Source organism: Chamaea fasciata, unplaced genomic scaffold (assembly GCF_029207755.1).
Source record: "Chamaea fasciata isolate MVZ Bird 193981 ecotype frontalis unplaced genomic scaffold, bChaFas1.0.hap1 SCAF_5, whole genome shotgun sequence".
In the NCBI taxonomy this organism is placed as follows: domain Eukaryota; kingdom Metazoa; phylum Chordata; class Aves; order Passeriformes; family Sylviidae; genus Chamaea; species Chamaea fasciata.
This window is the reverse complement of record NW_027094090.1, coordinates 1,082,674-1,105,414: the sequence shown is the minus strand read 5'-3', so window position 1 is coordinate 1,105,414 and position 22,741 is coordinate 1,082,674. Positions and strand designations below refer to the sequence as shown.

The 22,741-nt window shown below is 53.2% G+C and overlaps 2 protein-coding genes and 1 long non-coding RNA gene across 4 annotated transcripts; 2 read left to right on the top strand and 1 right to left on the bottom strand.

Annotated features, from left to right (window-relative positions):
* Positions 1 to 570: 570 nt before the first annotated feature.
* LOC136289130 (uncharacterized) lies at positions 571 to 6,123 on the top strand. Of its 2 annotated transcripts, none has more exons than XM_066182608.1 (20): positions 571 to 658; positions 955 to 1,101; positions 1,180 to 1,301; positions 1,410 to 1,518; positions 1,613 to 1,729; positions 1,873 to 1,940; positions 2,020 to 2,133; positions 2,269 to 2,454; positions 2,544 to 2,646; positions 2,738 to 2,879; positions 2,958 to 3,141; positions 3,229 to 3,328; positions 3,414 to 3,532; positions 3,667 to 3,704; positions 3,894 to 4,006; positions 4,086 to 4,234; positions 4,403 to 4,497; positions 4,733 to 4,811; positions 5,070 to 5,178; positions 5,548 to 6,123. In XM_066182608.1, the coding sequence occupies exons 1-20, from the start codon at positions 601 to 603 to the stop codon at positions 5,619 to 5,621; spliced, it is 2,226 nt and encodes a 741-aa protein (XP_066038705.1). In that variant the 5' UTR covers positions 571 to 600; the 3' UTR covers positions 5,622 to 6,123. The 2 variants fall into 2 exon arrangements, with proteins under 2 accessions (XP_066038705.1, XP_066038704.1); XM_066182607.1 differs by having other exon boundaries at positions 591 to 658; positions 2,272 to 2,454.
* Positions 6,124 to 8,992: 2,869 nt separating this feature from the next.
* On the bottom strand, positions 8,993 to 22,549 carry KLHDC10 (kelch domain containing 10). The gene is made up of 9 exons (XM_066182622.1): positions 22,407 to 22,549; positions 16,019 to 16,240; positions 15,265 to 15,419; positions 14,557 to 14,705; positions 13,919 to 14,003; positions 13,208 to 13,274; positions 12,647 to 12,694; positions 11,039 to 11,178; positions 8,993 to 10,001 (listed from the first exon to the last, which is right to left on the bottom strand). Exons 1-9 carry the CDS (start codon positions 22,534 to 22,536, stop codon positions 9,792 to 9,794), a joined length of 1,206 nt encoding a protein of 401 aa, XP_066038719.1. The 5' UTR covers positions 22,537 to 22,549; the 3' UTR covers positions 8,993 to 9,791.
* Positions 17,220 to 20,008, top strand: LOC136289149 (uncharacterized). Its single transcript, XR_010720723.1, has 3 exons — positions 17,220 to 17,276; positions 18,677 to 18,756; positions 19,872 to 20,008. It is a non-coding gene; the product is annotated as an uncharacterized lncRNA (long non-coding RNA).
* Positions 22,550 to 22,741: the final 192 nt, after the last annotated feature.

Genomic DNA, 22,741 nt, shown 5'->3' with positions numbered 1-22,741 from the left:
CTCTTCCTGCACCCTAAAACACCGCACACCCCGCTCTGTCTGCACCCCAAAACACCGCACACCCCGCTCTTCCTGCACCCTAAAACACCGCACACCCCGCTCTGTCTGCACCCCAAAACACCGCACACCCCGCTCTTCCTGCACCCCAAAACACCGCACACCCCGCTCTTCCTGCACCCCGAAACACCGCACACCCCGCTCTGTCTGCACCCCAAAACACCGCACACCCCGCTCTGTCTGCACCCCGAAACACCGCACACCCCGCTCTGTCTGCACCCCAAAACACCGCACACCCCGCTCTTCCTGCACCCCGAAACACCGCACACCCCGCTCTGTCTGCACCCCGTTACACTCCGCACCCCGCAATCTCTGCATCCTCCCACCTGCGCACCCCAAACCGCCGCGCCCCGCGGTCCCTGCGCCCCCTTATTCCCGCCCCGTTACCAGGTGCATCCCACCTGCGGCGGGGGCGGCCCGGCCCGGCCCCTCCCGCCGGGATCGGGGGCGGCTCCCGGGGGCGCGCATGTCCGGCCCCGCCCGTTAAATTCCGGCGGGCCGGGCCGGGCCGGGACCACCGGGCCTGCACCTGCTGCTCTCGCCATGGCCACTGACGCCGAGCCCGGCCGCCGCCGCCGCTGCTGCGCGCAGGACACGCCCGGTGAGCTCTGGGGGGGTCTCGGGGCCGGGCGGGCACCACCGGGGGTCCCCCATCCCTGGGCATCACCGGTCACACCCCTCCCGACCCACACACCGGGCGCCGAGCGGGATTTCCCCGCCGTGTACCGGGCACTGGTGGGGTCCCCGCTCCTGAGCATCCCCTGGGTACCACCCTGGGAGCTCTGTGTCCTCCCTGCGGGGTTCGGGGACCAAGGTGACACCCCAGCACCTGGCGGCGCTGAGGCCGGGCGGGGTACGGGGGATGTGGCCCCGGTGTGACTCCAACAGCTCCCGCAGATGCTCCCAAGGTCCCGGATTCCCGCGGTGACAGCGACGGCTCCCGCCGGGGCTCCCTCTGCGACCGGCACTGCGCTGCCATCAACAACGCGCAGGGCGACCTGGGGGACCTGGGCTGCCACCTGCACCGTCCCCGTGTCCTCCCAGGTAGGTTGGCTGTGGGATGGGCTGGATGTGGGGCCCTGGGGAGGGGTCCCACTGTGACCCTGTGCGTGTCACCCACAGCCGTGTCCACCCCGTCCTGCTGCCAGCAGCACTCGGAGGAGGTGTGCGAGAGCTGCGTGGTGAAGACCACCCTGACGGCCGAGAACGCCGTGGAGGCCAACAAGCTCTCCAACAACTACAAGGTGGGTGGGGGCCACCCGTGGGTGCTCCTGGAGGGTTGTAATGGGTTTTAATTTTCTTTCTCTTCACTCATCCCCCCCCCCCAAAAAAAACCCCCTCTCTCTCTGCAGTTTGGCTTCAAGAAATGGAAGAGCCACGTGACGGAGCGGCCCTGGGAGGATCGATCAGAGATTGTCAAGGAGCTCTACTCTGACCTCAATGTCGTCCGAGGCTCTGGAGGTGGGTGGCCTCGGGGACAAGCCTGGGTGGTGGCGGTGTGGATTTGGGCAGCTGCAGGTGACAACGGTCCCACCTGGAGCCTTCCCTCCCGCAGGGTCCACACTGACATGCGGGAATGTCCTTTACCTGCTGCTCTTTGGCTGGTGGCTCTCGCTCCTCTACGTCCTCGTGGCCGCCGTGATGTTCATCACTGTCATGGGGGCTCCTTATGGTGAGTTTGGCCCAAATTTGGGAGCCCCGTGTGAGGGCTGGATGAGCTCAGAACTGCACCGATGGGTGTTGGGGTCTCCTGGGTCCCTTCTCCATGGAATGTCCCTGGAGCTGGAAGGGACACTGATGCTCATGTCCCCACAGGGCAGCTCTGCTGGGACCTGGCTGGGTATTTCCTCTGGCCCTTTGGCAAAGTGATCCAGAGAGTGGAGGTATGGGGGCCTTGGGAATCCCCTGGGGGGGAGTCTTGGGGTGCCCTATGCACCCCCTGACGTTCCCCGCTCTTCCCAGGTGCCCAAATCCCATCAGGCGTGTGAGGCCGGCATGGGGGAGAGCTCAGCCCTGCTCGGGGGTCCCACACCGCTCCGCTGGCGCCTGCGGTGCTGGGTGGGCACTGGATACTGGGTGAGCCCCGTGCTGGACCCACCATCACCCCTGGAACCCCCAGTGTGGTGGGCGAGGTGGCCCGTGGGCACCTTCCCTGCCTTGGGGTCAGTGTTTTGGGGGGGTCAGTCCCTGAAGGTGACCTCCTGTTCCCAGCAGCGTGCCAGCACCGCGGTGTGGCTGTGCCTGGGCTACCCAGCGCTGGTGCTGGCCCACGGGCTCGTGTGTGTCACCGCCTGGCTCCTCGTCGTCCTCATCCCCGTGGCCAAGCTGAGCGCCCGCGCCACCTCCCGCGTCCTGCTGCTGCCCCCGGAGCGGGTGCTCATCCGCCGCCTGAGGATGGTGGGTGACTCCGGGCGGGGCGAGGGTCCCACACCCCGCTCCAGGAAGGGGGATTTTGGGCTGGGGGTGACCCGCTTGTCCCTCTGCAGACAGAGGTGCCTCTGGAGGGAGAGGTGATTCTCTGCTGCTACCGCGCCGCCAACCCCTACTACTACAAATACGCCGTGGACGGCATCAACGTCTTCGCTGTCAGTATCCTTGGGGGGAGCTGGAGTGGGGCGGGTGGGGAAGTGACCCCAAATCCACCCCCCCTCGCTGTTGTGTCCTTGACTGGCCGCCCCAGACCTGGTGCCGCTGGTGCTGGTGACGCTGGTGCTGGGCTACGTGGACAGCCCCAACCACCTGACCGGCTCTGCTGTCAAGTTCACCTTGGCCCTGCTCTCCATCATGCCCCTCTCCTATTACATCGGCATGGCCATCGCCAGGTCAGTGGCGCCAGGGGACGCTTGGTGGCAACGTGGGGACGCTCCAGCCTCTGCTGACGGCCTTTTCCTCCTCTCCAGCATCTCAGCCCAGAGCAACTTTGCAGTGGGGGCGGTGGTGAACGCCACCTTCGGCTCCATCACCGAGCTCACCTTCTACATCACCGCCCTCATCAAGGGCTCGCGTGAGGGCAACCGCTGCTACGCCGAGGTGGTCAAGTCGGCTTTGACGGGGACACTGGTGGGCTGTGTCCTCTTTGTGCCGGTGAGATGGGGTGGCATCGAGAGCTGGGAGGGTGCTGCGAGCAGAGCGCTGACGGGGGGAATTTTTTTTTTTCTCCATTCCCCCAAGGGTCTGTGCATGGTGATCGGGGGCATCCGGCACCAGGAGCAGCGGTTCAACAGCCGCTCCGCGGGCGTCAGCTCGGCCCTGCTCTTCCTCTCTGTGGGAGGTGAGTTGGGGACAGCTGTGTCCCCAGGTTTGGGGGGGGAGGCTCCCACCAGGATGGGTGCCTGCTCCACGTCCTGTCCCTGCAGGTGTCTTTGCCCCGACGCTCTTCTCCAAGGTGTACGGGAAGCTGGTCTGCGGCGAGTGCCACAACGTCACCCAGAACCCGCTGGGCCACTACCTCTGCCACAACTGTCACTTTGACCTGGTGAGTGGGGACCTGGAACTTTGGGAAATTTGGGGTCAGGGATGCTTTGAGCCCCCCTGGCTCTCACGCTGGGTGGTGGCAGCGGGGCTGTCCCTTGTCCCCTGTACCCCTGCTGACAAGTGCTCTCTCTGCAGATGGACAACAACGGCACCCTCTACTACAGCCACGTCCAGTGAGTGTCCACTGCGGTGGGGACAGGGCTGTCCCCATGTTGGGGTGGCACCTCCTGGGTTTGGTTGTGTTTTTCATCCCTCCCAGGGCCCCTCTCTACCCCAATGATTTCCTCTATCCCCGGGGGAAGTCCCCTGGGGTCTCCTTGCCAGACCCTGGTGGCACTGAGGGTGTCACCTGTGTCCCACAGACCCCTGGTGTACACAGTGTCCATCCTGCTCCCTGCTGCCTACCTCATCGGGCTCTTCTTCACCCTCAAAACCCACACGCACATCTACGACATCCACATCAGCGACTGTCACAGTGAGTGTCCCCAAATGTCCTGGCTGCTCTTGTCACCGCTCCGGAGCGTCCCACACATCTCTGCTCTCTCTCTCCCCAGTGCCTGGCCACCACCACAGCGCCGTGGTCCACTGGTCCCGTTGGCGGGCCCTGGTCATCCTCCTGCTCTCCACCCTCTGCATGTCGGCCTGTGCTGACCTGGCCACGGAGCACATCAGCCCCATCCTCACCAACTCCACCATCTCACAGGTGAGCTGGGTCTGGGTGTCCCCAAGGACCAAGGTGTGCTCTCCAGACCCGCCCTGCCTGCAGCTGGAGCCCCAAAAGCAGTGGGGGAAAGATGCTGAGATGCCTTGCGCAGTTGGGGCAGGGTTTGGATGTGGCCAGGCCCAGGTTGATGTCACCTCTTCCCTGCAGTATTTCATCGGTGTCACCGTGCTGGCAATGGTGCCTGAGCTGCCAGAGATTGTCAATGGCATCCAGTTCGCCCTGCAGAACAATCTGAGCTTGAGGTGAGATGGCTCCAAGGATGAGTTTTGGGGTGGTTCCTGTGCCCTGTCCCATCACCGTGCCTTGGTGCCCACGATGGGCTGCCCAGTCACTGGTGGGTCAGAATCTGTCAGCTTGTCCTCACGACTTAGCCACCCAAAAAATGGTGTCAGAACTGGGGTGGGCTCTGGAAAATTTGGGATTTTCTCACCCTGAGACCTGGTGCTTGGCAGCCCCTAAGTTGTCCTTCCTCCCCAGCATCGAGATCGGGAACTGCATCGCCGTGCAGGTCTGCATGCTCCAGATCCCCATCCTGGTGCTCTTCACCATCTTCTACGTGAGTAGCCCCAGGACAGCCCCTGGGGAACCTCCTGCAGCAGGCCTGGGGACACGGCGTCCATGGGACGTGGCAAGGACACAGCTGCCCTTCCCAGTGTCTGCCCTCTACTCAGTGCAGGGAAGTGGGGTCAGATGTCTCCTGGTGCTGTCCTCACGCTGGGGACGTGTGGCAGAGGGGGTTTAAGGAGTGACACACAGAGAGAGTCAGGGCAGGGTTGTCCCGGTTGGCCAAAACCCCCGAACCTCTTCCTCACAGCCGACCAACTTCACGCTGGTCTTCAGCGACCTCCACGTCTACGCCAGCATGTTCAGCGTGGTGCTCATGAACTACATCTTCATGGACGGCAAATGCGACTATTTCCAAGGTGCCCACCTCTCCCACAGGGCTGCTGTGGGACTTTGGAGCATCCCTCTTTTCCCTGGGATGTGGGATGGGGGGCAGCTCCTGGGTCCAGCCCTGGGCTCATCAGCTCGTTGGGGCTCTCGGTGTGTGGTGACCTGAGCCCTCCTGGGGTCCTGGCTGACCATCTCGGAGCTGTCCCCCTGCGGCGTCTCCAAGGGGGATCACTCCCATTTCCCACTTTAAAAGGTTTTAAACTCCCTTTTAATGGACACTTTGCGGAGAACCATGAAGGTCCTCTACAGGGGGCTAACCCAGACCACAGCAGGTCTTAACCCCATGTCCCTCCTTGCTCCAGGGAGTAACTCCCTGCACCTCTCTCTGTCTGCCCCAGGCACGGTGCTGGTGATGGTTTACTTCATCCTCCTGGCTGTGTATTTCTTCGCCCCCTCGCCCAGCGGCTGCTGAGGTTTGGATTCTCCTTTCCTCCAACACCCCCCCTCGTTGGGATCAGCACCTTTTCCAGTCAAGACCTTTTCCAGTGTCTCAGGGACTCGGCCGGGCTGGCTCCGGTCTGGAAGCGCCGTTTCCTGAAGCTCCCGCTGCTGCTGAAACTCCCCCTGTGGGGCTTTAGGGATGGGAAGGGGTGGTGGCAATAGAATTGCTCCCAAAAATGAGGAGCCTCAAAGCCAGAGCACGTCACAGAGGCATCTCCAGCTCACACTTGAGTGGCTGGAAGGAAAACTGTCCTTAGTGGAGGGTCTTGAAGGGGATTTCTGCGTGTCTCGAGGACAGAGCCCTCCCTGGGGATGTGCTGCACTGAGAGGAGGTGCCTGAGAAGTCCCTCATCCTCCCGGGCCTGGGAGGGGCCTGGGAATTGCACACGGGATGTTTGATGGCACCAGAAATGCACCCAAAGGTATTTTCAGCTGTTTTGTCATTAAAGCAGTTTTGTACAAATCAGAAATAAGTTTGTTTCTCCTTGAACGAGCTTCGGGCACCAGCCTGGGCCCCTCTGTGGCCACCATTCCCTGTCCTCTGTCACAGAGGAGCCAGGGGTGGCTGTGGGCTCCACCTTTCTCTGTGACCCTCCCAAAGCTTCAGCTCATTTCCAGCCTGGTCTTGTCTGACTGTCCTTGGTCCTCCTGGCTTCGAGGTCTGTACCAGACTCCTGAGAGAAGGTCAGGGATGCTCCTGGTGTTGTCCACAGGGTGGGACAGGCTGGGGACATCTCCCTGCACGCGGGGAAATGCAGGTGGATGTGGTGAGAGGACAAAGCTGGGGCTTGGATTGATTTATTATCTTTAAGAACAAAAACAACCCCAAAGCGAAGCACTGACAGATCCATTAACGCTGGCAAGGAGGCTCTGCTGCCTCTTCCCCCCTCCCCTGCTCCGTTGGGATGTCCTTCAGCGTAAAAACCAGGGAGAGCTGTCACAGGAATGTGGAGTCTGAAAGGATGGACAGCCCCGAGTGAGGCGTGAAGCTGCCCTCCTTTGTGGGGAAGGCAGCAGCTCGTTAGGGATTAATGAAGCTGCTCTATTAAGCCTTTTTGTTTTCCTAGTGAGGCACCAGCACAGACAAAATCCTGCTGTCCTCAGTCTGGGACATTTGGGTGAGTAGCTGATGGCAGGACAGGGAAGGATGGAAAAGGGACGGGAGAGCAGCAGCTGTAGGAGCTCAGTGCCATCACCTTACTGAGATTAAACAAACCATCTCTCCCAGGGTGTGAGGGATGCTCGGGAATTCTGTTCTGAGCTGGCTTCGCCAGTCTCCTTACATCCTGTCCCCATTCCAGGCAGCGCTGAGGATTCTCTTATCCCTTCTCCATCAGTCGCTGCAGGTGCTGGATCCTTTCCCTCTCCCTCAGGGAATTAGAATTAAAGCTTTTACCCACAGGCCAGCAGCAATTAAAACCCCCCTCAGCAGGAGCTGTGAGCTCAGTGCTTAAACCAAGTCATTATTTTAGGAACGGCAGCCTCCAAGGATCCTGTGTCCCTCATGCAGCAGCCGATGGAGGTTATGGGATGGGAAAGATCCCTGGAAATCCGTCAGTGGCTGATCTTTGTAAAGCCTTTATCAGCAAAAGGGAGGTCCTTGGACCTTTGTGGTTTTCTTGGTGATGCTTTCCCCAGCTCCTGGGGGTGGAGGGACCTGCAGGGATCAAATCCAACTCCTGGCCCTGCCCAGGACACCTCAACAATCCCACCCTGGCTCTGAGAGCGTTGTACAAACACTCCTGGAGCTCTGGCAGCCTTGGAGCTGTGCCCATTCCCTGGGGAGCCTGGGCAGAGCAGGACAATCCCTTCCCTCGCTGCTGCCCCTGATGCCCCCAGGGCTCTGCTGACTCAGATCCAGCTTGTCACCACCCAGGACCTCCAGGTCCCTTCCCACAGCTGCTCCCCAGCCTGTCCTGGATGCACTCTGCTGAAGTCTGAAGATTCCCTCTCCTGGCTTTCCTGGATCACCCAGGTGGGTTGTGCTGCTGTAGCAGGAAATCAGGGTGGCCAGGCAGGACTTCCCTCTCCTGAAGCTGTGCCCGATGTCTGTGTTGTCCACCAGAGGTTTTTTTTTCAACACTGCCCCGAATAATCTTTTCCAGGATTTGACCGGGCACTGAGACTGACAGCCCTGTGGTTTCCAGGCTCATCCCTTGAAAATTGGGACCAGCTTCCAGCCAGCTGAGACCTCCCCAGAGCCCCAAGACTGCTCCAAAATCATCGAGAGAGGCTTTGTGACAACCTCAGAGAAAGCTCCAGCGTAAGGAAAACCTAAGGAATGTGCTTGCTGAGAGATCCAGCCTTGGATGGCTCCAACATCACCTTGGAGATGCTCCTTAAAGCAGGTGAGAGAAAAACCAGCACAGGGATGACCAGGCTGCTCCAGGACAAAGGTCCCACGAGGCAAAGATGGAAGGGTGGATACCCAGCCTCAGAGTTTGGGATGGAAGAAGGAGCTGGAGAAATGGTCCTGCAGGTCACTGCAAGGCAGAGTAGGAGAGCAGGGAACTCTTCCCCAGCCCAAAGCTGCCAGCAGGCTCTGGATTCAGCAGCCAGGGAGGCTGGGAAGGAGTTGAAATGCACAATTCGTGTAGAAACACCAGAGCTTCAAGCAGCTCCCACCAGTTCCTGTGGTCCCAGCACCTGAGACAGCCTCAGCTGTGATGCCCAGCCTTTGTTTTTCTGAGCCTTGAGGGGGAAAAAAAGCAGCAACTGAGGCTGGAGAAGGAGGAAAATCTATTCCCAAGACCAGGGTAAGCTTAATTTTGGGGCAAGGGGTGAGTTCCCTAAGTGGGGGGCAGTGACTCCAGCAGGCAGTGCCTTTGGATTAACAACGTGAAGACAATGCTATGGTTTATTTAAACATAAATGCAACTTCTTAAAAAGAAACTAAAACCCCAGAGTGTAACCTCTGCCTTTGATGAAGAGGAAAGCATTGGGGAAAAGCTGATTTTAAAAACAAAAGGCACTTAAAAATGGGCTCCAACTGAAAAGGATTTTGCACAAACCTCATGCCTGGAGCTGCTCAGAGTTCAGTGGCCACTTAAACATATTCAGTGTAGAGTGCACAAGAGGACCAGAGCCACCCCTTCCTGTCCTTCCTGCGCAGAGACAATCCCTGTTCCCACCAGGAGGGAGAGATGTTCCCTCTCCCCTCTTTTGGATGCTGCATTTCCAAAGCCACTCCCCGAACTGGCTTTAAATCACATCTCCCACCCTCAGGGGAACGTGAAACAAGAAGAAAAAGGCCAAACTGGGACGTGTGGGAGGAAGGAAAACCAAAAGCTGGGAGATGCTGAGAACCAGGGCTTGGCTGAGCAGGTTCAAAGAGCTCTGAAATCTGCAGGGGGTGAGTTTTTACTGTAGCTCGTTGCGGGTGCAAAATGAGCAGAAAAGGTTAAAAAAAAAAAAGCCTCAGGAAAACCTTTTCCCTTCCCACCCCCAGTAAAACTACACAGTATTCCCTTTAAGTGGCAACTTTTTCCCAGTCTTCCAAGCAAACCTTTCCATATGAAAAGGGGAGAGGACACATAGACATTGCACCAGGGAAGCTGCAGGGGCCAAGCGACGTTCCAGCCGTCTCCGGAAGCACAGGGATGGGAACATGCCCATGGAATTACATGCAGGGCTGGAGGGATCAGGTGGGTTTGGAGAGGGGTTTGGAGCTCAGCTGGGTGGGGAGGGATGGGTTTATCCAAAGCAAAAGGACAAGGTCGGCGGTTGTTCTGCATCGAATGTTCCTCGTTGGATGCAAGGGTTGGAAGTACCGAGGTGAAGGTGCCACGTGTAAGCACATTCAGTAACTCATTAAGCTCCCCAATTAATTAGCAAGCGTGTGCTGATGACAGGTTGCTGGTTGGCTGCTTAGTCTCAGAAAATACTTTTAGGTTAATGGTGTGACTTAGAGAGCTCCATAAATAAAAAGGGGATTTGTTGGTTTGTTTTTTTTTTTTTTTCTCCAATGACTAAAAGTAACAACGTCTGGAAAGGCATCGATGTATTTTGCTGAGTAAGGCCTTGAGCAGGTTCCTCCTCCACGTTCTTAGCAAGACCATCCATGGAATCCATAAATAGGGGGGTGGGAGGGGGAATTCTTCAACTCAGTGGTGAGTCTTGGACAGAAGGTGGGGAGATGCTCTCATTTTAGTCGCTCAACGAGTCCCTGCGTCAGTCCAAGGTGCAAAAGCTGGGATCTGGAGAGGGTTGCTAGGTGAGGGAAAGATTCCAGGAGCTTCTCCCAGCACAGTTCCAGCAGGCTGGGCACCACCAGCCACATTTTGAACAGGGAGCCAGTCCGTTTGTTTTCGTGGATGTTGACCACCCCTCCGTGGACGTACATGCAGCCAGCCTGGGTGGGGAAAAAGAGGGGGGACAGGAGTTACACAGCCAGGAACAGCAGCACTGGCCTGTCCCCATTCCCACCTCCCACACCTTCAGCAGAGGTGGCACCACCCCTGGGCTCCTCTGAAGCAAGGGAGGAATCACTGCTGGAAAAGCCATGTCTCATCCTAAACCACATACCCAACACCTCAGAGTGCTTTGCTCTGGATTTTAGGTGATTTCTACCCCAAGAAATCCATTTTTGGAGCGTGGCAAACTGTTAATAAATGTAGTACAGAGCCGTCCTCGCGTTTCAGCTCAAAAGAACGTATTTTTAAACTACACCCACCTCACACAGACATCCTGCATTCCCTTGGCTCAGCACAACCCTGCTCCAGGGATGACAGGAACACACAGAGATGGGGAAAACTCAGCTGCTGAGTAGCTTTTTTTTTAATTTTTTTTTATTTTTTTTTCCATAAGCTGGCAAAGAAAGGGCATTTCTGCTCTCCAGGCACTCACAGAGTTGCCTGGGAAACACCTTTATCAGGTTTCCCAGGAAAAGCTGCATTTAGAACATTCCCCAAGTGAAGTGACACCAAGGAATGTGATCTCTGCCCTGAGGAGCTGAAAGCACAGCATTTCTTGCTGCCTGTTAATTATCAATCCCAGCTCTCCAGCCTTCTGCTTATGGCCAAAAGCTCTGGCAATACCAACGTTCCCTTAGTGGTTTCCAAAGGGGCGGAAACAGCCTCATCTCATCTTTCACCTCAGGATAAAATCACTTTACTCAGGGAGTATTTGTGGTTTTTTTTTTTCCTTTTACAAGCAGGAACTGCTGTCCCCACAGAGAGTTTAAAAGCTCAAATTCTGTCTAATTTCTTTCAGAAAGCAAAATTTATGGTGTGGAACCATACAGCAGCAGGAAGAAGAGCCTCCCAAAAGCTGCACCATGCAGTGGAGGTCGCATCCTTGGGAACATCAGCTCGATTTGCAGCCCACAGCAAGGTCAGAGGCCTCAGATGAAAGATCCTAGCTCCAGAGGAACAAAAGGGAATCCCTTACCGGGGTGACAGCAGCACAGTGGAAGTACACAGGCTCTGGCATGGCAGCTGGCAGCTTGACCCACTGGAAAGTTTGGAGGTTCAGCTTCCAGACATCTCCCAGAATCACCTCTCCGTTGTAGCCTCCGCACACGAACACGTCTGCAAGAGAGGAGATGTGGGGAGTTGTCACGGCCCTGCCAGGAATTGCAGGGAGAGAGGCCAGGGATCACCTTGCCCACACAGCTTTGGGATCAGTGATGGTTTTTACCTCAACAAAGGCTCTCAGGATCAACCAAATCAGGCCCGCCGCAAAGCAGAGGCCATTTAAAGGTTCTCAGAGTGGCTTGGGTGGGAAGGGACCTCAAAGCTCATCCAGTTCCAACCCTTCCACCGTCCCAGGCTGCTCCAAATCCCAGTGTCCAGCCTGGCCTTGGACATTCCAGGGATCCAGGGGCAGCCACAGCTGCTCTGGCAATTCCAGGAATTCCTTCCCAAGATCCCATCCAGCCCTGCCCTGTGGCAGTGGGAAGCCATTCCCTGTGTCCTGTCCCTCTGTCCCTTGTCCCCAGTCCCTCTGCAGATCTCCTGGAGCCCCTTCAGGCCCTGGAATGTTCTGGAAGCTCTCCCTGGATCCTTCCCTTCTCCAGGGGAACATTCCCAGCTCTCCCAGCCTGGCTCCAGAGCAGAGAGGAGCCTTTGGAGCATCTCTCTGCTCTCCTCCAGCAGCTCCAGGTTCTTCTGGTTGACTCCAGAGCTGGATCCAGCTCTGCAGCTGGGGTCTCATCAGGGCAGAGTAGAGGGAGAATCCAGAGGAAGGAAAGTTGGGATTTGCCCCAGGAATGCGAGGATAAACCCCAGGTCACCCCAGTGGGGGCACCCCCAGCTCTCCTAACCTGGATCCCTGGGAGCTGAGGGGCTCCAGCCCTTGGAGCAGCTCCATGGGTTCCTCTGGACTCTCTCCAGCAGCTCCAGGCGCTGCTGCTGTTGTCCCCAGGGCTGGGGCAGCTCTGCAGGTGGGGTCTCACCTGAGGGGACACAGGGGCAGAATCCCCCCTCCCCTGCTGCCCACGCTGGGGGATCAGGGTGGATTTCTGGCTCGTGTCCCAGCCTGCCCATGATCCCAATCCCACCGTGGCCACTGGAAGCAGGAAAACATTCCCTCTTTTGGCAGCCAAGCCGAGTTCTCAGACACCTGGGTTTGATCAGATTCCAGGGATTTTAAACCCACAGGGAACAGCCCCAGCTCCCAGCTTTGCTCCCAAGTTCTCAACTCAGAGTCTGCCAAATCCTGCTGGTGGACTGGAAGCACCTCCCAGCTCCTTCCTTACTTTTTTTTTTTTTTTTTTGCCACAATTAACACTCTGAGGAAATACAATCCAGCATTTCCCTCCACCCTTCAACAGGAAGCATTCGGCCACTGCCCCTGAAGGGTTTGGAAAAGAGGGAGCAAGATTGTAACTGGTTTTTCAGTGCAGAGGAAAGAGTGGGGCCAACTGGGCAGCTTAAAGCCTGTGAGTGAGGAAAAAAAAATCCTCTTCAGAAAAGCCATGAGTTCCCTGCAGTTCTCTCCAACTCTCCCCTGGTTTGGTTGTTCAAGATACACCAATTTTCCAGAGGCAAATCTTACCATTTTTTATCTGGACACAGCTGTGGCATCTTCTGGCTGCTGGGAAGCCTGGAGAGAACAAAACGAAAAATATATATCAGCAAGAATTGCTTTAAAGTGCTCGTGCAAGTAGTGATTTTGTCTCAACATTTTTAATTTTTAAGAGGTTCTGCTTTCTTGCTATCCCAGGTATAAAAGGTGTGATTTTAAGCAGCTGTTTCAGGTTTGATTCCTAATTCCTCTCCACGGAAAGAAGAAAAATGCTGGAATTTTGCTCCCCAGAGTCTCAAATCTGGCTGGGTGAAAAGCAGCTGTGAGATTCCAGGGAAAGCCCAGAGCCTCAGAGGGAGCAGGGATGATCTGGATCCTCTGAGAACAGATCCAGGCACTGTCACCCTTCCCAAGCAGGGAGAGAGAGGGAAGCCAGACTGCCAAATTCCCTTGGATGGGTCAACCCTCAGTGCCGAAGGACAAGCAGGATCTCAAACTCAGCATTAAATCACACATTGAACAAGAAAACTGCACCTTGAAGCACTTTGACCACTCTGGTTTACAGGGAAAGAAGGGAAATTCCAAGCTCACCGACTTTCTCGTGAGGTTTTGTGGTGATCTCCTCCCAGGTGTTGGTTTCCAGGTTGTAGGCGTGGATCTGGAGAGGGGAAAAAGAGGAGCCATGAGTTCCTCCTGGCTCTGCCAGCGCCAGGATGATGCAGCCACAGCCTCTGAACCCACTAGAAATAAATCCCATTTTTTCATTAAGCGTGAACCCAGAAATAGCTGATCCCAGCCAGTGACTAAGCAGGTCTAAAATCACCTTCCAAGCTCCATCCCAGCTTTGCTATTTTTAAGAGGTTCTGCTTTTTTTTTTTTTTTTCCAGCTGGAGGACTGAAAAAAAAAAAGAGAAGAGAATATTTAATTGGTCCGGCTCTTTTTAAAAAAGAGCCGGACCAATTAAAATCCACACCCTCGAGTTCTCAGAAGGATTTGGAAATACCTTTCTCCTGCTGCATGCAGGGAGAAAAATGGGACAATGGAGAGATAAAACGCCACATTAAGTGCTGCGGACTCCACTTTTTTGGAAGCAGAGCACTATTTAAAGTGACCACAGATTCATCACGGCAAGTCCAGGTTTTACAGAAATAGGAGAACAATCTGCTCCCAATTCTCTTTTTTCATTTTTTAATTTTTTTTTTTTTTTAACCAGGCTCTCCAGACAAAGCCAGATGAAGAAGCAGTGCTTGGTTATTCCTCAGTGCGGAAAAATCTCCTGTCCAGGGTTCCAAATGCCTCACCTTATCCAAGGAATAAGCTGTCCAGGAAGTTCCACCTCCCAGGATATAAATCCGTTGACCATCATGAGCAATTTCATGTCTGTACCTGAAGGTGCAAAGCAGCACGATTAGCACCGACAAAAATCCTTCTGGAAATCACCATCAAATTCCAGGGATTTGAGCAGAAATTCCCAAGCCTGGCTCTGCTGCATCAGTCCCTCAGGCTGGGAGCATGCAGGAGCTGTGGAAGTTTTCCTGAGCCCTCCAAGCAGAGGTCTAAAAGGCATTTCCTGATTGCAGAGCAATTATTAAATAATTAAGTACAAGGATTACTGAAGACCAGGACAGCCATCAATATTCCAGCTCTTTCTAAGGTGGCCTCTGGAAGTGTCCAAGGCCAGACTGGACAGGGCTTGGAGCAACCTGGGATAGTGCAAAGTGTGGAATTGGATTTATTTTAAGATTCCACGAATCCAAACCATTCTGGGATTCTTCCATTCCCTGTTCTCAGTTGGACACCACGGACAAGAGCGACCAAAAACCCTTCCTGCCAATGCCACAACAACTCCCAGGCAAAGGAGGGCTGGAAATGCCAACCAGAGCAAGGGATCCCAAAGCTTCCCAAAAAAAAAGCTCCCTGAGGCTGCCCAGGTGCTCACCTCTCCTCTGGCATGTCACAGGACATATTGTTTGGCTTCAGCTGGATCCATTCTCGGGTGTTGAGGTCCAGCTTGTGGAGGTCAGTGCTGTAAATGTACCCAGTTGTTCCTCCAAACACGTAGAGACAGCCATTGATGATGGCCATGGCCTGGCAGAGAAACCAGTTAGAAAGGACTTAGGAATTCCTGGGGCTGGAAAAGAGGGAATTCCTGGGGCTGAAAAAGAGGGAATTCCTGCTCTTCCAAAGGAGAGGTGCACCAGGAAAAAAGGGTCACTCCTGTTGTGAGTATGAATTCATTTCTTTGTCCACCTCGTTCATCCACTTCATGGAAACTCTTAAAAGGTGTAATTCTAATATGAAGAAACCCTATGAATTTTCATTCAGAGCTTTAAGGTTTTGAAAGTTTTGACTACGAACCACTCCTTAAATCACTTTTTCATTTTCATTTAGAGTTTGAAGGTTTTTGACTACCAACCTACTCCTTACACCAGATCTCTTTTCATTTTCAGCTGCACCAGGTGAACAACTTCTGACCTTCCTAACTAGGAGAAAACCTCCTTCTCCCTTGAAATCTCAAAGAACCGAGGCTGCTTTATTCCTTTACGAAAGACGCCAGCTTTTCCTCGTGCTTTCACAGAGGAAGACCAGCTCTGGTGAGGAGCAGAGGAGGGATTTTGGTGCTCTGACCCCTTTCTGTGCTCCCTACCTGGCCGTAGATGCGGTTGGGTTTCTTGCCACGGCAGCTGAGCAGAGCCCATCTCTTGTACTTGACGTTGCACACGTGGACGTCGTTCCCGTTGCTCTCCCCAAAGGGGATCCCGGTGCCCCCAAAAACCAGGAGGTTGTTGCCATGTAAAACAACTGAGGGAGAGAGAGAGAGAGAGAGAGAGGAAAAACAGGGATGCTCATTGCTGTGAGATCAGTGGAACAGGATGATTTTTCCAGGTTGGCTCTAGGGAATGGTGCCCCTGTCCATGGCATGGAATTGGATGATCTTTAAGCTGCCTTCCAACCCAAAGCATTCCATGTTTCCATGCTCTGGAGACACCATACCATTCCATGTTTCCATTCCACAGTGCTGTTAATATTCCTGACAATCCACCCCGTGCACTGATGGCTTTGAGAGGCTCGAAAAGAGAAAGGATCCCAACTAAAACCATGGTAACCAAAGGTCTGCTTTGAACAGTGAACAAAGACAGCTATTTTTGGATGCTTCGAGATGTCTGCGCGAAGCACCTTCCTGCTGAAAGCACAGCGAGGTAAACACCTGGAAAACACCTCTTGCTTCCCCATTTTTATTTTATTTTCCTTTCCCTCTGCCTCAACCGAGCGAAAAGGGAAAGAAAAATCCCAAACCCAACCTAACCTCTTGGAAAAAACAGGATCCAGACCTCCAGGATTAAAATAGCCAAGGTTAAAAATAAAAATAGCTCCACGAGGAGATGGATTTCCATACGTACGTGACATGGAGGCCAGCTCCCTGGGCATGTAGCCCTCGGTGCCCATCTGGTGCCAGGTGTCTGTGGCAAAGTTGTACCTCCAGAGCTCCCTGAAGAGGGGGTAGTCCTCGTTCTCTGGCCCTCCAGACTCATCGTAGTCGGGGTTGTAGCCCCCGAACACGTAGAGGTTGGAACTGTCGGCCACGCAGCGATGGCCGCTCCTGGCGGGGGGGCACCTGTGGCCTGCAGGAGGAGGAGAAAAAGCTCCACTGACACAATCCTGGAAAAGCTCCACTGATACAATCCTGGAAAAGCTCCACTCATACAATCCTGAAGAAGCTCCACTGACACAATCCTGGAAAAGCTCCACTGACACAATCCTGGAAAAGCTCCACTGACACAATCCTGGAAAAGCTCCACTGATACAATCCTGGAAAAGCTCCACTGACACAATCCTGGAAAAGCTGCACTGATACAATCCTGGAAAAGCTCCACTGATACAATCCTGGAAAAGCTGCACTGATACAATCCTGGAAACGCTGCACTGATACAATCCTGAAGAAGCTGCACTGATACAATCTTAAAAAGCTCCACTGATACAATCTGACATGAAGCCAGCCTGTAATAAGCCCCTCAAAGATGTAGCAAGCCCTGAGGGCTGGCCTGCAACTTGCCAGAAACGGTTTCAGAATATTTTCCAGATGGATCTTCAGGCGTGTGTTGTAAAACAAAGGTTCTAATACAAGAGGAAATAACAAAGGATACAAAACCAAAAGAACAGAAGCTGTGCACAGTGCAGAGAAACCTCTAGCACCTGCTAAGGCACCCCCAAAAGCACTGAGCAACTCTGAGCTCGTTCTCAAGTATGCAAGGAGGGATGATTTGGCTCGCTGCCTCAACAGAAACAACCACAGGTTTTGAAAAACATCCCAAAGATCCAATAGAGCCAACCACGGTGGGAAGGGCACAGAACTTTCCAGTTCATCTTTCTTATACATTCAGAGGAAAACTGAAACTCTTTTCCTTACATGCCTGGCTGTGGAAATTGCAATGGAACACTCCACAGTGTAGGAGAAGGGAACACAGGTGATCTTGCCCCTGCTAAGTCACAGCTGTGGTAATTACACAATACAGCTTCAATCCCTGAAGAGTCACAGCTGGAGCCAATAGAGACAAGTGTGATAAAAGGGAGAGGGTTAGGAGGAGGAACCTTGAGGAAGAGGGAATGAGAGGATCAGGAAGAAGGAGGCTCCTGGGGAGAGAGAATCACTTCTGTGAGGTCAGTCTGGGGCTGCAGTTAGAGCCTGGTGTTGGAACCTGCAGTCACAGTCTAGCTGGCTAAAAACCTGCACTCAGAGACTGTAAACTAATCCCTGCAGTCATGGTTTAGCAGGAAATAACCAGCACTCAGACTCTCCAAACTAATCCCTGCAGTCATAATCTAGCTAGGTGTCCTAGGGTGACTTTATGATGCTTGTACCTCTAATTGTCTGTTCTGTCTGTGTTGGGTGTTTTTTTTTCCCCAAATGTTTTTTTTTTTTCCTCCCAAATTTGCCCTAAAGCAAGCCACAAGGTAAAAGCCTGCACTCGGAGTCTGTAAAGCCATCCCTGCAGTCAGAGTTCAGCAGGAAATAAGCAGCAGGAGGAGTTTGCTGCAGCCAGAGTCAGTGAATGGTTGGAGTCAGGATGGCTTTTGTTTGTATTTCGATGTTTGTATTTAAAGCTGCCCACTAGAGGGAAAAAAAAAATAAAATTAAGGATTTGATTTCCCTCCTACAAAAAGCTCTCTGTGATTTTCCTTTTTGTTCCTTGGATCTCAAGAAGACTTTGTCACTAAACTTTCAGTGACACATGTTGGACAGAACAGGGAGAATCTGCTCCTAAATAATAAAGGCATTTGCACTGGGCAGGAGCAGGGAATGCAGCTGGGATCCTACAGGCAGATGCAGCCAATCCCAAAAGAAACCCCACACCTAAAACCCAATGGAAATAAAAGCAGGGAGGACAATTCCAGCTCAGCTCTCAACTGGAATAGACAAAGAGATGGATTCAGCCGAGGAAAACCTGACCAGGAGTATTCTTGGACAACAGAAGTCGAGGTCTTGGCTGACAAGTGACCAAAACAAACCCAAACAAATCAGCGAGCTTCACCTCCCACCTGTTCCCACAGACTTTTTATGGATTTTTAGGATGGAAAAGGAGCCAGGAAAGCATCTAATTAGGACCCAGCATGTTTTCTTCTGTTTTAATTCCCAGCAGTGAATCTGACACTGCAAAAAAAACCCCCAGAAAAACCTGAGGCATGAAGCATTTTTTTCCTACAGGAGAAGTGAAAGAAATGATTTGCCCAGACCAAATAATGAACCTGAGCCGAGCACAAGCAGCTTTGCTTAATCATGTCAAACTCTGGTGCAAAATTAAGCCGCTCTCCAGGGTTCAGACAAAGTTTTTGACAGATCTGGGATGTTTCCAGGAGTAATTGTGTCTCGCAGCAATTCCCACTTCGAAAACTAATAAACCCTGGCTGGAAAAAAAAAGAGGGGAAGAAAGTTAAGGAATCAAGGGGAAAATCTGTAGCAGGGGCACAGGAGAGGGGGATATTCCATGTCCTAATTTAAAAGGTGTTAAGTAATTAGGAGTTCAGATGTTATATTAAATATAGATTTTATTTCCCTCTAGATCAACACTTGCCATGAGAATTTTCCCGAGGGAAAAGAGGAGGATAAGGCTGAGTTTTAAACAAAGCCAACGAATGAAAGGTAAGAGGAGTAATTCCTGCAGTGAATTCCTTGGTGCTGGACGTGGAAAGCAGCAGGTCTGTGGGGAAGAGGTTATAAAGTTATGGAAAATGGCTTTAAAATGGATGGATGGGTATGATCTGGGAAGTTTTCCCTGTTTAACATTCCAGAAAAAAGCAGGAAGGAAGGACGGGAAGGTGCATTTACAAGGAGGCTCCTTCCCCTTAGTCCTGAGGGTGAAAATGGGAACAGGAAAATTTTCAGGGAATAAGTTTCCACGATCAGAATGAAATTCAACAACAGGATGAGAGGAAACAGCCAGCGTTGGACATCAGCAGGAATTTCCTCATGGAAAGTGTTGTTAAACATTGGAAGGAGCTGCCCAGGGGGGTTTGGAGTGCCCATCCCTGGAGGTGTCCAAGGAATTCCTGGATGCGGCACTCAGGGCTCTGGGCTGGGGACAAGGTGGGGATTGGCCACAGCTCAGATTTGGATGGTCTGGGAGAGTTTTTCCAACCCAATGGATTCAGTGATTCCAGGCTGAAACATCACCGCAGGGACATAATTAAGGCAAGGCCTAATTAAGGGCTGAGCCATCAGACAGAAGCCGGCACTGAGCTGCCAACACCCTGCTAAATTCCCCCTTTAAGCATGGAGTGATTCACTCCATGAGTTCTGAGGGAGCTGCTGGATTGACAATTCCAAGCTGTTCCTAATTGAACTCCTTTTCCTGCAGGAGCTGTAATTAGGACAGGGGATGGAACAAGAAGGTGTTTGCAGATGTGACACTGGAGCAAAGGAGGATCGGGGGGGACCTTGTGGCCCTGACAGGAGGGGGTCAGGCTCTGCTGCCAGGGAACAGGGACAGGAGGAGAGGGAACAGCCTCAGGGTGGATTTTAGGGAAAATTCCTCCCCAGAAAGGGTGGTCAGGCACTGGAAATGCCCAGGGCAGTGGTGGAGTCCTCATTCCTGGAGGGATTTCAAAGCCCTGTGGATGTGGCACTTGGGGACATGGGACAGTGGTGGCCTTGGCAGAGCTGGGAATGGTTGCACTCAGTGGTCTGAGAGATCCCCAACTGATTCCACGGTTATGAAGTTGTTTTGAGCCTCCTGAAACCATCCTTTTTCTTGTCAGAAACCCCAAAGGAATCCATTTATGTCTCAAGGGTGAGCGTGGAGAGGAATGGGGCTGGGCCTGCTCAGTGTGACAGGAGAAATGACAACGGGTACAAACTGAAACACGGGAAATTCCAGCTGGACAGGAGGAAAAACTTCTACTTTGAGGACCTTTTCTCTGCTTTTTAAAGCTTTCCGAAGCTGGGTTTGGTGTTATTCTTCCTCCTGCCTGTTTTTCCAACATCCCCAACAGCAGGATTCAACCTCTCCCTTTCCATTTCTGAGCCCTGCAGGAATCCTCAAGGACGTTTGGGTTGAACCCAGAACAAGACAAGTCAATATTGACTTTGACTCCCATCTCCAAAGTTTCATCTTTTCCAACGACAGCTGTGGACAAAATTAGTTGGGAACTCGTGTAATTGGAGCCCCTGAGGAATGTTTTGGATAAAGCAGGATCAGGAATGTATTGCTGAAAGGTTTAAAACCTATTTGTTCATCCAGCTGCCTTCAGCTTCTGGAGATCCCACACTTCCCTTCCTTGGCAGGATTCCCAAGAGGAGAAATTCCCAAGAGGAGAAATGGAACAAGGAGGTTCCCAAAAGGAACAACGGGGCTGAGGGGAAAATGGGAGAAGCCAGAGAGGATCCAGCCAGGGATGTCAAAAAGATTTCCTGATATCACCGAGATCTCCAAAGAATGGATCATCCTGGCAGAGCTCCTGGGTTTGGATCCATGTGGAGAAGAGGTCTGGTTCTCCCAGGTTTTGTTCCCAAAATCTTTGAGGCAATCACGTTTTAAAGGATTTTTCACCACTAAAACTGAGTGATTCCCCAAGTTGTTTGTTTCCCAAAAAAAAAAAAAGCAGGGAGGAAAATGAAGGAATTCTGGAGAATGAAAACCACGGAACTGGGAAGATCATCTGGTGCAGTGTCCTGTGGGGAAGGGGATGAGGTTGTTCAGAACCTTGAGCAGCCACATCTTGAAACTCTTCAGGGACTCCAGCACATCCTAATAAATGATGGTTCTCATTGGAAAAATATCTTTTCTTCCATTGGGATGAACCTTCCCAGTGCTCCTCTGTCCTCTCCATGGGAAGGGAGACCCTCTGTCCTCTTTGTTTCCATCCTTTAAGGATTGGAAAAACCCCCAGGAGGTTTCCACCTGAGCCTTCTCTTCTCACGGAATGGAATCTCAGGATGGTTTGGGTTGGAAAGGACCTGAAGGATGGGCAGGGACACCTTCCCCTATCCCAGGGTGCTCCAAGCCTCATCCAACCAGACCTTGAATTAAGGAATTAATTAATTCTCCGCGACATTGAAGCAGTTTGGGATATTTGGAATTCCTGCTCTTTTTAAAATATATATTAAAAACTTCTCCATAAAAAAAAACCCAATTCCAAACCCTTCTGTGACTGGGAAAATTACAGCTGAAGGCAAGAGTGGGAATGCTGAGCCAGGAGAGGCAAAAATCCATTAAAGTGTCCAGATTTGTTCCCATTCCCTTAATCCCAGGAGTCTGATGATGAAAAATGTGGACAGAAAAAGAAGAACAAGCCACAAACCACCTGCATCTGACTTTTTTTCCCCCCATCTTTCCAAACCTTACAAACACCAGGGCATGGAATAGCATGGGGGAAACTGAAGAACACCTCCTGAAAACTCTGGAAGAGAATTGGGAGGAAGAAAAGAAAACCTGAAAAGTTTGGAAGAAAATTTAGGAGGGAACTGAAATTGGGAGAATTGGGAGGTAAGAAAAGAAAACCTGGAAAATTCTGCAGGAAAACTGGGAGGTGAGGAACGAAACCTGGAAGAGAAGAAGTGGGAGCTGAGAAAACAAACCTGGAAACTCTGGGAGAGAACTCAGGGACGAAACAGGTTGGAGGAAATGGAATGAGAGGGGAAAAATTCCAGAAACTGTGGGATAACCAACAAAAAGCCACTTTTCCCAGGGAACAGGACTAAGCTGATGTGGGGATGTCCCAAAAAAAAAAACAAACCAACCCAATACACTCTGGGATTGCAGAGTGGGTTTATCCTGAATTCTGAACCTTATCCCAAGATTCCAGGATGACTGAAAGGGAGCTGACCCCTATCCCCAGCACCTCCCAACACCTGGAAAACAGCTGGAATGGGGAAGGAAGAGCTGCCACTCTCTGGATTGTAAGAGGGAGTGACCCTAAACCCATGTGTAAAAGGATAATCGCCTCCCTCCCTCCCCAGTTTCAGGGATCGTTGGGATGGGAGCACCCCAGCTCTCCCCACAGCATTCCTGGGCTTTGGGGAGGGGGTGATCCCGTTATTCCAGACCTCTCTGGAGCGTGGGAATGGGGATTCCCCGATTAAACCCCCACCCCCTCAAGAATTACCCCCGTGGGAATGAGGTAATTCCCCATCAGACCGTTGGAAGCCTTGGGAATGGATCTCATCCTCCGGGATGGGGCTGCCCAGAACCCGAATCCCCTCAGGATGTTAGAAATGGGGATGTCCCAGTCCCGGTCCTGAACCCCTCCTGGGCCTTGCGATCGGGGTCATCCCTGGCGCCGGCCGCCACTCACCCGCCGGCCGCGGCCTGCCCGGCAGCTGCACGAAGCGGTTGAGGATCCCTCCCCCGCCGCCATCGCCGCCTCCCGCGGCGCCGCCCGTGCCCTCCCCGAGCCCGTCCCGGGCCGCGGCCGCCGCCGACATGGCCCGTCCGCTGCCTGAGGGAGTGAGCCCCAACCGCCAATCAGCGCCGAGCTTCTTCAGCCTTGACCTATTAGCTGCGGGCTTGTTGGCAGGTGTGGGGGAGGCTGCGGTGAGAGCGGCGCTGTTGGGAGAGCCGAGCGATCGATCCAGGCTAGAGCAATAGAGCTCCGAGAGCGGGGGCGCGGGGACATTCACGAGGACATCG

Coding starts and splice junctions, on each gene's coding strand:
- LOC136289130 (XM_066182608.1), top strand. CDS start 601: ATGGCCACTGACGCCGAGCCCGGCCGCCGCCGCCGCTGCTGCGCGCAG. Junction 4,235..4,402: donor CCAACTCCACCATCTCACAG/GTGAGCTGGGTC, acceptor TCTTCCCTGCAG/TATTTCATCGGTGTCACCGT. Junction 5,179..5,547: donor CAAATGCGACTATTTCCAAG/GTGCCCACCTCT, acceptor TGTCTGCCCCAG/GCACGGTGCTGGTGATGGTT.
- KLHDC10 (XM_066182622.1), bottom strand. CDS start 22,536: ATGTCGGCGGCGGCCGCGGCCCGGGACGGGCTCGGGGAGGGCACGGGC. Junction 12,695..13,207: donor AAAACCTCACGAGAAAGTCG/GTGAGCTTGGAA, acceptor TGTTCTCTCCAG/GCTTCCCAGCAGCCAGAAGA. Junction 10,002..11,038: donor ACTGTGCTGCTGTCACCCCG/GTAAGGGATTCC, acceptor TTCCCCACCCAG/GCTGGCTGCATGTACGTCCA.